General features: G+C 40.5%; 1 protein-coding gene across 3 annotated transcripts; it reads left to right on the forward strand.

Moving 5' to 3' along the window:
- The first annotated feature begins 4 nt into the window (after nucleotides 1-4).
- VEZF1 (vascular endothelial zinc finger 1) lies at nucleotides 5-13,760 on the forward strand. Of its 3 annotated transcripts, none has more exons than XM_049859486.1 (6): nucleotides 5-89; nucleotides 4,993-5,687; nucleotides 6,445-6,508; nucleotides 7,584-7,785; nucleotides 8,944-9,084; nucleotides 12,129-13,760. In XM_049859486.1, the coding sequence occupies exons 1-6, from the start codon at nucleotides 57-59 to the stop codon at nucleotides 12,554-12,556; spliced, it is 1,563 nt and encodes a 520-aa protein (XP_049715443.1). In that variant the 5' UTR covers nucleotides 5-56; the 3' UTR covers nucleotides 12,557-13,760. The 3 variants fall into 3 exon arrangements, with proteins under 3 accessions (XP_049715443.1, XP_049715444.1, XP_049715446.1); XM_049859487.1 differs by having other exon boundaries at nucleotides 7,602-7,785; XM_049859489.1 differs by lacking the exon at nucleotides 5-89 and adding an exon at nucleotides 2,175-2,923.
- Nucleotides 13,761-14,316: the final 556 nt, after the last annotated feature.

The raw sequence follows: 14,316 nt of genomic DNA on the forward strand, positions 1-14,316 counted from the left end.
GAGGAGGCTCCCCGAGCGGGGGGAGTGGGGAGGAGGGGGGGTCGGCTGCCGCAGCCATGGAGGCCAACTGGACCGCGTTCCTGTTCCAGGTACTGGGGGCCCCCCCGGGGGGCACGGGGGGGACAGGGGGGCCGGGCCCCGGGCTGGCGGGCGGGAGGGCGCTCCTCCTCCCCTCCCTCCCGGCTCCGCTCTCCGGCCCGGCCTTAATCCCCCTTTGTTTTTCCGCCCGCCAGCCCCGGAGGAGCGGGGCTGCTGAGGTGAAAGGAGGCGGCCTCACGGGGTGCGGGGGAGAGAGCAGGCCTCGGGGTGAGCCCCGGGGCCCCCCCCCAGCACACTCACGCACACACACACCCTTCCCTCCCGCTCTGAAGCGGAAGGGAGGAGGCCGGTCGCTGTCACCACCAGAGAAAGGAGGGCGCCGGGCCGCTGGATAGGCTAGCGCGGGCCGCTCGGCCACTGCGCGTCCGGCCCGGGGCCGCACCGTGGGGTGAGGGGGTCCCCAGGTCCTACTCTGAGTCCCTTTCCTTCCCTTCCCCCATAATTCATCCATCTTTCGCTTTCCTCCTCCTTTCACCTCCCTCTCCTCTCTTTTTTTTGTTGACTTTCTGAACCCCCTATTCCCGCGAATAGCGGGCATCCTGGGCTCCCCGCCACTCCCCCTATCCGCCGCCCCCCCCCGTGTTTACCCCTTCGGAGTGTGTTTTGAGTGTGTACGTCTTCCCCAAACTTTTTCACTGAATTTCCATTTTTCTTTCCCAAACCTCTGCCGAGCCTTGGCAGCTGACACCCTTTCCCTCTGTCCAGCTCTCCCGCCGTCCCATTCAGCCCGGGGAATCCCCCAGCCGATCCCGGGCGAGGGGAGTGGGGCGACAGGGGCGAGGCGGGTGCCGGGATTCCTGGAGGCCGGACCTCTCCAGCAGCGTTTTGCTCTCCTGTCCCACCTCGAACGTTTCCTCTGACCAAGTGGGGGAGACGGAAAGTGGAGAGAGCAAACAAAGTCTGCTTACAAAGCCCCCAGATGAGTCACCCGTTGGGGTGTTGGTGTTCGCTTTTTGCAAGAAACTTGAAAGTGACTGTAGTTGATACGTTGGCAATCCTCTTGCCGGCTTACTTTAGCCGGAGGACCCCTGCATGGAAGACTTGGGCTGGAACTTAGTTTTTTTCCTGCTTCGTTTTCTGTTTGCAAACGGAGCACTTTAATGGGCAGTAGTGATGAGCTCACGGGGAAACTTCCGAACCGGAGGACGTTAGGAAGCTCGTCGCTTTAAGTGCGTTCTTCCCGCCTCTCCGGGTTATTTTCCTTCTTTGAATAATTTCGTGAAACCCCAAAAGCGTAGTTGGGGCGCTTGAGGCCATGTAGAACCAACCAGGAACGGATGCACAATTTTCAAAATACTGTTCTCCTAGCTACTGGACCCATCCCAATGGAGTTAATATAGGGAATTTGAGACCTCAGACGTTCCCTATTGTGTAGACTGGTTTTATTGTTTTAAAACATGTGTTCTTTCAAATGTGGGTAATTTGATTTTTACGTAGTTAAAATGTATTCAGGCTTCTTAAAATTGAAGATATTCAAAATTATGGAATTCAAACTTTCCTCTTATTCTGATCTGGTATTTTTCTGGGCTTCAATGAGCTTGATAATAATGTGATAAATCAACTTAAAATGCATTGGAAAAAAAGTGATAGATAACTAGCTGGTACCCAGGTTGGTGTAAAGGTGGTGACTGCCGTCTTTAGAAAAAACTTTCAAATGGTCACTTAAAAGTGGAATTAATGGACCTCAGCAGTGGTTTTCTTGTGATGAATGATGTAGATTTACCATATTAAACCTGATGTCTATAAACTTAATGGAGATTGAGAAAAAAGAGTTCTTGACATAAAGAACCCATAACTAATCTTTGAAAAGCTAATTGAAAAACCTTTTGAGATTCTTTTTTTTTTAATCTTTCCCTGAGTAAAGTAAATGCCAAGCATTTATTGGTCAGTTTTTAAATTAGACTTTATATTAATGTTTTTAACTATTAAAATCTTCTTTTTTTTTTTTTTTTTCCTGATGGCGAAGTTTGAAAACTAATATTTGATCCTGGGCTTGGCAGTGTATGCAGTGAAAATTGTTGGAGAACTTATAATTTAGAACTGAAGACAGTTGAATAGGTAAAGAGACTATTTCAGTCTTTTCTGTGGAAAGGTATGAATAGACTTAATCAGTTCTGATTTAATGAAATTTTCACTGGGGAAATGGAGAGTTAAACTCTCTTGTTTCCTGGAGCATCCTATTGAATTTATGTTTTAGAACAATTTAACACCTGCTTGCTTTCCAGATAACCTGGTGGAAAGTGAAAGCCATAGCTGTTAAAATGTTTGATGGATGATTCTCCTAACAGGACATTCAAGATATGACTCACCAATGCTAATTTGTTTCAGTACAAAATCTTTTACCCTCTAGCACTGGAGATTTCATGGTGCCATATCCTTCCACCCTGGGTGATGAAACAACATTTCTGTGTTGTTTTTTGCCAGCCCAGAAAAAGGATAGCTTGGGCAGGGTTAAAAAGCCTTGCAGTTGAAAGAGATGGGAGATAATTAAAACTCTGATTTAATGATGCTAATCAAATACAAACCTACACAGAAAGTATATTTTAAAAATAAATCACTTCACTGAAGGCAGGCTGTGGTGGTTACTTTCTCTCTCCCCCAGAGAACAAGTTGGGAAAACCCAATACCTGTCTTAGAAGGGCTTCATGTAAAAGTGTGGGGATCTTAGGAATCCTCAGGGAGTGATTACTGTAGTGGTCAAGGCATTCTACAGCATTTCACCAAAGAAGCAGAGACCTGGTGTGACCCTCGGGTGAGAGTGAGCGTCAGCAATGCTGTAAAAATACTTTATGTTGCCACAGACATCTGAATTGATAAAATGGCAGTAAGTGCTTTTAGTACTTCATTGCACTAATGGTCATTTAGGATTGAAAAATACCTCTAAATGCTGAAAGTCTGAACTTTGTCCAGAAGATTTGCATTCTCTATTATCTGATCTGTTAGCCTTTGAAGTTGTATATGTTGAGCTAGCTCAGCTATTAACTATTTGTATACTGTATGGAAACTTGGGTATCCTACAGCTAGGTTGGAAGTGGGGTAAAATTAGAGTTCAAATTCTGTAAAGTTTCTACTGATGTCTCCTGGGTAGACATCTGACAGTTACAGGAGCCCCATAAATTGAAAGTGGACTGTAAGTTCAGTATGATCACTTAAGTCCAAAAAGATGCTCATAAGTAAGCACATAGTTAATAAGAGTGTTTTCAGGACTCAAAGGAAGATGAAATAAAAAATACAAAATTTGAAACTGATAACTCTGGATACAGTACCACCTAATCATTTACCAGGTTTAGCTGCTGTGCTGCCATCAGATAAAGATAAACATGATCCATGTGTGGTAGAGTTCTTATCCATCAGCATCGTGTGGGAAATGTTCTTATCCATCAGGAGGAGCTCTGTGTGTGTGTGTCTGTCCGTCTGTCTGTCTCCTTATTTTTCTGTCCTTAAGTTAGCTGTAGGACTTGTGATTACAGCGTGAGAAGGGTGAATAAACATCTAAAGTGTGTAAGATGCTCAGAAGGGCCTCTCCTAGGACAGTGTATGCTTAAAATATTTGGAACTCTTTACCTCTGAGTGCATAATCCTTTTAGGATTACAAAACTCAAGCTTAGGGACTTGGGCTGACTGTCAAGAGTTTCAAAAATGATGTTGCTAAAGAACAACATATTAAAAAAAAAAATTAGGAAGAACTATTTCAGGAATATTTTCCATCATTTCCTAAATGTTTATCAGTATGAAGGTGTGGAGAATTTTGAAAGAATCGAATCCAAGGAGTGTAACTACTCATAAATACCAAGAACCTGAACCACGATGAAATTTTGGTTTCAATGCAGCTAAGGAAAATTTCCAGGCAGTGTCCAGCCCCCAGTTTTGGAATGGAAAAGCACATTATAACAGAGCAAATGTCTGATACTTTAACAAAACCTGCAACTGCTGGAAGAAGATGAACATGGAGGAATTTTAAATATAGTTTTTTTTTTTTTTTTTTCTTATTAGTCTGTCTTTGAGCATTTAGGACTTGAACAAGTAGTGTTGGTAAAGGATGCAGACTTCTAGTGTAGGATTAAATGAACTGAGAAACAACTGACAGGTGTTTTGCTATGGGCTACCTTCACAGATGCCTTCCAGGTCAAATAATAGCAGGTTTCATTTCAACCAATTATTTTAGTAGAGTTAAGTGAAAACTTTAAAAGGAAACTTAACTAGCATGTGTATCCAGAACACTAGATTGCTTTCATCATTAGCAGCAGCCCCCTTGCTCAATCACTAAGTTCTCTGATGGAAAGGGAGAGACCTGGTACCTTTCCTTTCCTAGGTAATGGCCAGGTAGATGATTATGTTGTGTGTGTGTGTGTGTGTGTGTGTGTGTGTGTGTGTGTGTGTGTGTGTGTGTGTGTGTGTGTGTGTGTGTGTGTGTGTGTGTGTGTGTGTGTGTGTGTGTGTGTGTGTGTGTGTGTGTGTGTGTGTGTGTGTGTGTGTGTGTGTGTGTGTGTGTGTGTGTGTGTGTGTGTGTGTGTGTTACTGCTAAATGCTTAAGTCGGGAGTGTTATTTTTTTTTTTGACAAGTTATTTAAACTCGGTTTCAGCGCTGACAGACTAATGCACACTGATTTCATCAGCTGTTATATCCCTTACGAACCAGGCTGGTATATAGTTTAGTCGGCTGTTTGAAAGCAAGATCACTGTCAGCAACTTAAAAAGTTTTGTGTCTGCACACTGATATTTTAAATGTTTTGTATTAGGAGCTTTGATTGTAACTAGGTGGTTGCTGGATCTCAGAGAGTTAGCTCGCAGGCTCTTTGACTGCTTCTTCTGGTCTCTGTTGTCTGGAGCATGTTGAATTTTGAAGGTCATTGTGAGAGGCTGAGTTTCTGAAGTGTAAATGTTTGGTTTTAGGCCCATGAAGCCTCCCATCACCAACAGCAGGCAGCACAGAACAGCTTGCTGCCCCTCCTGAGCTCTGCTGTGGAGCCCCCTGATCAGAAACCATTGCTTCCAATACCTATAACTCAGAAACCTCAGGCTGCGCCAGAAACATTAAAGGATGCCATTGGGATTAAAAAAGAAAAACCCAAAACTTCATTTGTGTGCACTTACTGCAGTAAAGCTTTCAGGGACAGCTATCACCTGAGGCGCCACGAGTCCTGCCACACAGGGATCAAGTTGGTGTCCCAGCGAAAGAAAACCCCCACCACAGTGGTTCCCCTTATCTCCACCATCGCTGGGGACAGCAGCCGAACTTCGTTGGTCTCAACCATTGCAGGCATCTTGTCAACAGTCACTACATCTTCCTCGGGCACTAACCCCAGCAGCAGTGCCAGCACCACAGCTATGCCCGTGACCCAGTCTGTCAAGAAACCCAGTAAGCCCGTCAAGAAGAACCATGCTTGTGAGATGTGTGGGAAGGCCTTCCGAGATGTGTACCACCTCAATCGGCACAAGCTCTCCCATTCAGACGAAAAGCCTTTTGAGTGTCCTGTTTGTAATCAGCGCTTCAAGAGGAAGGACCGGATGACTTATCATGTGAGGTCTCACGAAGGAGGCATCACCAAACCCTATACTTGCAGTGTTTGTGGGAAAGGCTTCTCGAGGTACTGCGTTTTGCTTTGCTTTTTTAAATTATAACAGTGAAACTTCAGATTTATTTCTGTGTGATCTTGAAGGTTTATGTGAGAATAGATGTGGGCTGGCCTGCCTTGTTAGAGGAGATTGGTGATAAAGAAGTGTTATACTCCAGATCTAATTCCAGTTTGGTGTAGTTGACAAGTGGCGACATAGTGATCTAACTTACTACGTCAGTTAAGAAGTGCCTTGGTAGACTCAAACCTTCACTTGGCACAGGGATACTTATCACTGCAAAACCACCGGTTTCCACTTCAGTTGGGTGACTAGATAGGAGGTTCACCGTGCGAATCAAAGGAACTTGCTTCCTGAAAGTTGAGGTGACTTGGGAGACGCTCAGTAAAACTTTTAGGAGAATATTTTCCTTTTTTTTTGTGGTGGGAACTAACATTTGAATATTATTTTTAAAAGCTTTTAAAGTTACTATAGTAGTAGCTATTTCTGGCAAGCGTTAGGACTAAAAATGTGGATATTTTATAATCGTAAAGAACCAAGACCTAATGTGATTTGGTATTGACTAGAAGAGAAAATGATCAGGTAAAGGACTAAGACTTTTTAATGGCAAGAGTGGTAAGGAGGCTTGTACTGGGGGGAGGGGGAGTTGGTAATTATGCTAGCCGTCTTTAAAATGCTCCCCAAATCTGCCGATCATGTACACATCACAGTAAGTAGCATTTCTCTGAGTGTGTTCCATTACATCTTCTGTTGAAACTCTCTCTTTCACAGGCCTGACCACTTAAGCTGTCACGTAAAACATGTCCATTCAACAGAAAGACCCTTCAAATGCCAAGTAAGAGTTAAAAATGACTTATCCTTAGTGTAGCGCTTAATGCACGTTATCCAGAAGGTCTGAGCCAATCAACTCTCGTGGCTCTTGAGTGATCGTAAAATCACTGACTTGAGTAAATGTGGTCCATTTGAGTTTTAGTTTTAGTATAAACGACAGCTTCTCATTCTGTGAGGCAAGAGCATTTAAAAATTTAAATGTATTGTTTTTGTTAAACTACGCTTCCCTTTCCTTGGGCAACAAAATTTTTTATTTTGAGGGAAAAAAAATTATAGCTCTTATAAAGATCACTATGTATTTAAAAGGAGTAAAAGAATGAAGTGCTTTGAATTTCTGAGTTGATGATTGAGATTGTTTCAGTTGTAATAGGGGAAAATATTAATTTTCTCTCAAATATTATCACTTAATGAATTTTTGTCTGTTAATGCCAAATTGGAACTTTTTCTAATTTGAATATCTCTTCGTTAATGATTTCATTTGACATAAGTTGTGACAATGAAAAAGTTAAGAATTTTGCTAAATCAAAGGACTGTTTTAGGCATTAGTAATTCTGGTTATTGCTGGAAGTCTTTTTGTGCTCCTTTCAGTTAAGTTTGTTAATGACTGATTTTATTAAGTAAATGATTTGAATTCTAAGAAAAATCCAGCTGAAGGGAGGAAGCTAATGTTCTTTGAGTAAGTGCTTGCTGCATGCCAGGCCTGGGGCCAGGCTCTTATCCAGCAGCAGTCCTGTGAGGTAGGTATTACTATCCCCATTTTATCCATGAAGGAACAGATTCAGAGAGGTTAACTAACTTGTTCAAAGTTATGCTGTTTAGTAAATTGTAGAGCTGGTTTTAAACCCAGGTTTAACTGACTCTAAAGCCCCCATCTTTTCATTACTCTGTGTTGATATTTTTTCCTCCCCTGAAATGGAAGTGTCTAAAATTCACCAAGTGTTTTGAAAATTATGATTCTGAGTAACACATGCAATTAAAATTCAAATAGCTCAGTCTGCTTGCTGATGGGGGTAGAGTAATGCATAGAATATAACATATTTTAAAATGAGTGGAACAGGATAGTCTATATTTAAAAAAAGTTTTCCTCCCTCATGCAGACATGCACTGCTGCCTTTGCCACCAAAGACAGACTGCGGACACACATGGTGCGCCACGAAGGCAAGGTATCGTGTAATATCTGTGGGAAACTTCTGAGTGCAGCATATATCACCAGCCACTTAAAGACACATGGGCAGAGCCAAAGTATCAACTGTAATACATGTAAACAAGGCATCAATAAAAGTAGGTGACTCTTCACATTTGTTTTTGCATTTCAAATTGATGAAATCTAGCTGTTTTATGATGTATCAAAGGTATTTTCACTATGCTCTCAGGACTAGATTAATGTCCATCTTACGTGTTTCCTCCTGTTACTGAAGCGTGCAAACACACATCAGTGTCAGAAATATGCTCCACGTGTATCTACACAAACCTCATTGATAGACTCTCCACTGTGCTTGACTGCGGATAATACCCGTGTTAGGAGAGCAGGATTTCCCCACAGCTGTTTTTCAGTGTGTCCCTTCTATGGGATGTGAATAAAAAGCTCTACTGGGTTGGAAATGAAATAGCAGAAACAAAATTAGGAAGCTGTTTCTTTTCTAGGCAATTTTTATTATTTTATTTAATGTTAGGGAGATTCTTGAATAGCAATGTCTACTAACTCCTGATTGTATTAATAACATGTTAATAATAACCTTAAAGGTGAAAGTAATATTAATAAGTTTGCCTTTCAAACCCAAATCTGTAGAGAAATGGGACATATATCCATTCAGAACTTGTGGGTGAAATTTAATACTTTAATTTACCCAGTCTGCTGCTTTTACGATTTCTTTTCCACTAGAAAAAAGCATTTTCTTAATTCTGTGTTACATATGTACTTTATGCAGCAGAAACATCAAATTCTCAAAAAGTAGGGGGCCAAAGTGAATGAGAAAGAAAGCTTAATGTGTTTTAATCTCATCCATTTTGCTCCTTTGTAAGTTCCTTGGGTTTATTATCTAGCACATTATACCTTGTTAACTTTTAAAAATTTTACTTTTAGTGTACATCATTGTGGTCAAGTAAGCAAGTATATTGAATATTTTGGTAAACATATTGATTAATCCATGATAATATTCCCCAACTTCCATTAAAAGACACTTGCTTTTTAATATAGCAGAAATCTCTTTTCTCTTTTATATTGGTTTTCCGTAGCTCTCTAGATATTTTATTAACTCATCTGTCATGACCAATATAAACACAAGCAGCAAAAAGAGATGCACTGTAGTAAGAGCTATAAAGTCAAATGAGAAAGATCTCAGAGGCGTGAGGAGTCAAAGTATCTAAGTTTTGGATTTTGAAAAAATGGCCACACTTTTTCAAGGTAAATATAGTATTTCTGGTTTGTCTTTGGAGTAGCATGCATGAGTGAAGAGACCAGCAACCAGAAGCAGCAGCAACAGCAGCAGCAGCAACAGCAACAACATGTGACAAGCTGGCCAGGGAAGCAGGTAGAGACACTGAGACTGTGGGAAGAAGCTGTCAAAGCAAGGAAGAAAGGTAAGACGAGGCTTCCCGTGGTCAAGGTATAGCTTCGGAATTGTTTTAATTTAGTGTGCGAAGTGATCAAAGTAGAGCACCTAGAGCTTAGGGAATCTGGCTTTGTGAAAACTTGTAATTACTAAATGGTGGGACATGTCTGGTAAAGTTTAGTTACTGGCAACAAAACTTCCAGATAAGTTTTTATTACTAGAAAGTAAAAATTCTCAGTACTTCTTAGCATGTTCTTTCTTTCGACTTACTTTTCGTTATAAATTTGGAGACAAATTTTGTTCTTTGCTTTGCTCAGAGTTCCGTTTTGTTGTTCATTTTGTTGTCGACATCCCTGCATTATGGGCTCCTTTTTTCTTATTAAAGTATTCCCACTTTGAGGAAAAAAAAAAAAAATAGGTGGGTGAAATACCAACCTTGTGTGTATCTAAGTTCACTTTCTTACTACTGTGCTATGTTTTGCTCATTTAGTATCCTTTCTGCATTGTTTTATTTATTATACTTTTCAGACTGTATAGTGCTGACTTCTTTCCTTTTGGTTTCACCCTTAATCTCCTCAGTCATAGCTTCATAACTTAACATGTTCTGTGCTTCTGCTGTGAGGGACTCCACTGTAGTTGTCACAAAAATTGAGAATGGTGTGCTTTTCTCTCTTGTATGTCTTACAAAGAATCATTTGGGGTGTCAGTTTTCAACATAGCTACTTGTTGCAGCTTTGGCTTCTAGTCTGTTGTGTAGCCATTTCAAGTAAGTCATTTTGTCAGTGTATCCTCAGCCATAGGACGGATTCCTAAATTCCTTCTTTCTTCTCCCACCCTTGCCATGCCTTACAGTTGTATTTTAAATTCATAAAGAATCCTCTGCATATAGGCTCTTCTGTAATTCCTTTGCTGTATAGTTTCTTCACCTCTTGCTTTTATGCAGCGTGGTTCTTCCCTTCCTCAGATCCCTTCTAAAAATCCCGTGTTTGGATAAACAAAAAGGGAATAGCATTCTTTTTCATACATCTGCTGGCATCGGAGGAAAAGAAGGAAGCAGTCCAGATAGGCTTTCTACCCTTCTTCAGGTGCTGCTTGTTCCTGTCTTCAAATGAAGAGTTGTCGTTACTTTGATAAAAATGTTTTTTGGTGCAATGATAATTACTTAGTGGGTTGAAAGTGTATTATAGAGAATGTTTTACTTGGAGGAAGAATAAAAGTTTTTAACTAAGTCATAGTTAAAAAAAAAAAAACTGTTAGATTGAAAAGAAAATGCGGGGAGCGGGGGTGGGGCAGGGGGCGGTGAGGGGTGGCACTAGGCAGAGGCAGGCTGCGTGCAAGGGAGAGTGAAACTCCTGTGGGGAAAGCCGAAGGAGACTGTCCTTAGCAATGCTACCATCACCTCAAAAGCAAGTTGGCCTTCTCTCGCTCTCTCTTTTCTTTCAGCACTTTTCTATTTGGTATTGTATTTCAGTTTGCTTGCACAATAAGACTCAATTGTTTAGCTCATCTTCTGACCTCCAGGAAACAAAATGCTATTATATTCCCATTCATAGCATGAATCTCTCTGGAAGTGACCACTGATGTTAGCAACCTCTGTGTTCATGTTAGTAAACGTCACCTCTTGAGGGAAGGAAGGCTCCTGGCTTGAAAACCTAAACTTGAATCAGCAATGTCTCTTTAAATATTGGGCCTAATGTAGAGTAAGATAATACCAGTTCTCAATCTAAATCATAATCTTAGGGAGCTTTTTAAAATACAGGTTTCCCAGGTCCCATCTAAATTTCACTATTGAAGCTTCCTGGATAGATGATTTTGATCATCAGCCAGATTTGGGAATCCTTGATATATAGTATCTGCCAAACTTATATTGACCAAGGAAGGGCTGTCTATTGACTATTTAACAACTCAAGGGTCCACCTGAGATGATTTGATCCCTGTGTAGGAGTGTGCAGACCTCCGTCTTTAGTTTCAAATGCATTTCTCCATTTTGACAACCAAGTCACAGCCAGCCCACCCATTTGTCTCCATATTGCCATTTTTTTTTTTTCTGGCAAACCAGCAGGTGGTGTTGAATTTTGCTTCAGGATGGGAGTGTCACTTTTGCGGGAAGTTTTCTTTAGGAAGTGCCCAGACTTTGCAGATAACAAGGACTAGGGGTCCCCAACTCACTGCAAGATCTCCTTGCCTGATTAGTCCTCCTTAGTATGCTTGGTGGTGTGTGATATGTGCAGTTAAATTATACTAGATGTAAAGTAGGTGACTGTGTTAACCAGAAAGAGAAGAGGAAATGGGAGTGGGGAGGAGAACATAAAGCCTACTGAGGAGTATTTTTTTCTTTGTTAGCATCATTAAGAAACAACCAAAAACAACAGGATTATTAATCAAAAACAGTTTTCTAAGACTGAATATAAGCAGGTGATAATAAAATAGCTTGCTTCTTGATCCCTAATTATGAATTTTTAAAACCATAACAGAATGTGGCTTCACCTCTGAGAGGACTTTAGAGCACATACTATTGAGTATGTACACCTCTCTCTGATAGTTACAGTGTGCCTCATGAGAAGATTTCTCTGATTATATGTTATTGTGTAACCATTGGCTCAACTCTGTAAACAAGCTCTTTTCTCCTGTTGGTGGTTGGCTCTTCCCAGGAGAGTATTTAGAATTCAGAGGAACTGCATGAAGTAGTAGTGGGACTACTTAGCCATACTCCGTATCTCTGTCCCCCTCCCCTCAGAGCACCTTGCAGAAGTTAACTATCTGCAGAAGTTAAGCATCACTGTGAGGTAGGTAAGTAAATTTGAACTTGAAACCAAAAGTGTAAGGCTAAATAAGTCGCCTCAGTTCTTGTAGGAGGTATAGCATCAGAAAAGAGATTCACACACTGGGGTTCCTGGCCCCCAGTCTTGTGCTCGGAAGGCTCCTCCCTCTTATTGACTACTTGGTTGAAAACTGTAATTTAATTTATTACATGTTTGTCCTTTTTAATTAAAAGAAGTTGATTCAGAAACTCTTTGTGAATTTTGTTCACTGTTTTGAGAGTCTAAAGGCCCTTTTGTCTTCTTATTTTAGAAGCTGCTAACCTGTGCCAAACCTCCACGGCTGCTACGACACCTGTGACTCTCAGTACTCCATTCAATATAACGTCCTCTGTGTCGTCTGGGACTATGTCAAACCCAGTCACAGTAGCAGCTGCAATGAGCATGAGAAGTCCAGTAAATGTTTCAAGTGCAGTTAACATAACCAGCCCAATGAACATAGGGCACCCTGTAACTATCACCAGTCCATTATCCATGACCTCTCCTTTAACACTCACTACCCCGGTCAACCTCCCCACCCCTGTCACTGCCCCAGTGAATATAGCACACCCTGTCACGATCACATCTCCAATGAACTTGCCCACACCTATGACATTAGCTGCCCCTCTCAATATAGCAATGAGGCCTGTAGAGAGCATGCCTTTCTTACCCCAAGCTTTGCCTACATCACCGCCTTGGTAAACAGTATTATAAAATCAAAATATGAGTTTAAAGTAAATATTTACCAGCAACTTATTTTTAGTTCATTAAAGCAAAAAGTAAACCATGAAACTGGGAGATTTTATTACATTAGTTAATAAGAGTATAGTAGCATTTTTCTCCAATTTTGGCTGGAATTGTTCAAAGTAGGGTGTATATGTAACTTATCATTGGACCACTTTAGTTTAATCAGAAATTCCTTTTAGTTCACAGCATTGCTTAAACAAGGTAGTAGTTGGCCAGATGAAATGCCAGAATTAAAACCAATCATAAAAAAGTAAAACCCATTTCAAAATAAAAAAGCAGCGTTACGGTTTCTAATCCCGAGAAGTCATTTTATTATAAACACTAGCACAACTTTTCTCCTCATACAATGTGGATGACTGATTTTAACCTGAAGTCCTAAATCCACAGATGGAGAGCTAGTGTAGAATTCTTTGTGTTTATTGTTTTTATGAGTAAAATACATGCATTGTCATAATAAAATGCATTTCAGAGAATATGCATTTTACCTTTGGGAATATGTTAATTTCAGGCAGCATTCCCTATGGGAAAGGTGATACCAGCTCTGATATGCAAAGCATATGATAATTTATCATTCTAACTTCAACATATAATAGGGATTGTGACCTGATATTTGGAGATGTAAATATTGCTCAGCATATTAATCCTGACGGAATATAGCATCGTAGCTGACTTTTTTAAAAAATTAAAAAAAAAAAAAAAAAAAGAAGAAGAAGAAGAAGAACCCAACCAAAATATACAGATTGTGTTTTGGTAAGAAAAGACCGCAAGTGACAGAAGTCAAGTGTGCGGACAGGCAGGCTCCTAACAAACGGAGGCCAATGGGACTCCTACTCAGGAGCCAAGGAGTACTTTGGAACAGTTAAAATATATTGCTTTAAATTGGAAGACGCTGGAGGCACTGGGATGTGATATGCCCCTCTCTCTCCCAATCAGAGCCTGTTGATGTTACAACAGGGACAATGTGTTAGTTGCTCACTAGAGTTTATGTCTTATATTAAATTGTATACAGTTTTTATTCTAACCACTAACTAGGTAGTATCCCCCTTCAGAACAAGCAAAGCGTGTCTTTATTCTTTAATTTTTCCTTCCGTTTCTTAATCAAGTATTGTGCAGATTTGTTCAACTTTGTAAATATGGACATCATTTTTTTTTTTTTTTTCCTTCTTTGAAAAAACACTTGTATCAGCTTTGTGGCGTTTTCAGGGAGACAGCTGTCTGCACTCCCCCTGGAAGCCCAGCAGTGATCGTGCACGTTGAGACATGTGCTTTTTATTCCTTAGCAGGACGTTTTATCTCTGTACCTAAAGTAGAAACCAAAATCTAGGGAAACAGACGCTCTTATACCATCATGCCACACGTTGATGTTTTTAAAACATTGTGTTTAAAAAAAAAAAAACTACAACCAAGACGCTGTGATTTTTTTTTTTCTAAGTTGCAATATGTTTTTGTTTTGTTTTTTCCTTTTTTAATCTTGCAGTTAAGAGAAATGGAAATTAGTTGTTAATCTCACAGAATGTTTGCAGGACTGACTATCAAACTGGATGACTTCCGTTTATACCCCACTGTGTCAGTTCAAGCATCAAAACACCTTGCATCTGAGGCAGACTTCCTACATCAGGGACAGGTATCTGTGTATCATTATACAAAACAGTTCTAGGGGGTTGAACTACATAGTAAAAAAAATAAATAGTACTTAGTGTAAAATAATTTTATAA

Source organism: Elephas maximus, chromosome 19, assembly GCF_024166365.1.
Source record: "Elephas maximus indicus isolate mEleMax1 chromosome 19, mEleMax1 primary haplotype, whole genome shotgun sequence".
Lineage (NCBI taxonomy): Eukaryota > Metazoa > Chordata > Mammalia > Proboscidea > Elephantidae > Elephas > Elephas maximus.

Excerpts from the sequence above, each read along its gene's own strand:
- VEZF1 (XM_049859486.1), top strand. The coding sequence starts at position 57 with ATGGAGGCCAACTGGACCGCGTTCCTGTTCCAG. Across the intron at positions 90-4,992 it reads GGACCGCGTTCCTGTTCCAG|GCCCATGAAGCCTCCCATCA; the intron begins GTACTGGGGGCC and ends GTTTGGTTTTAG. Across the intron at positions 5,688-6,444 it reads TGTGGGAAAGGCTTCTCGAG|GCCTGACCACTTAAGCTGTC; the intron begins GTACTGCGTTTT and ends TCTCTTTCACAG.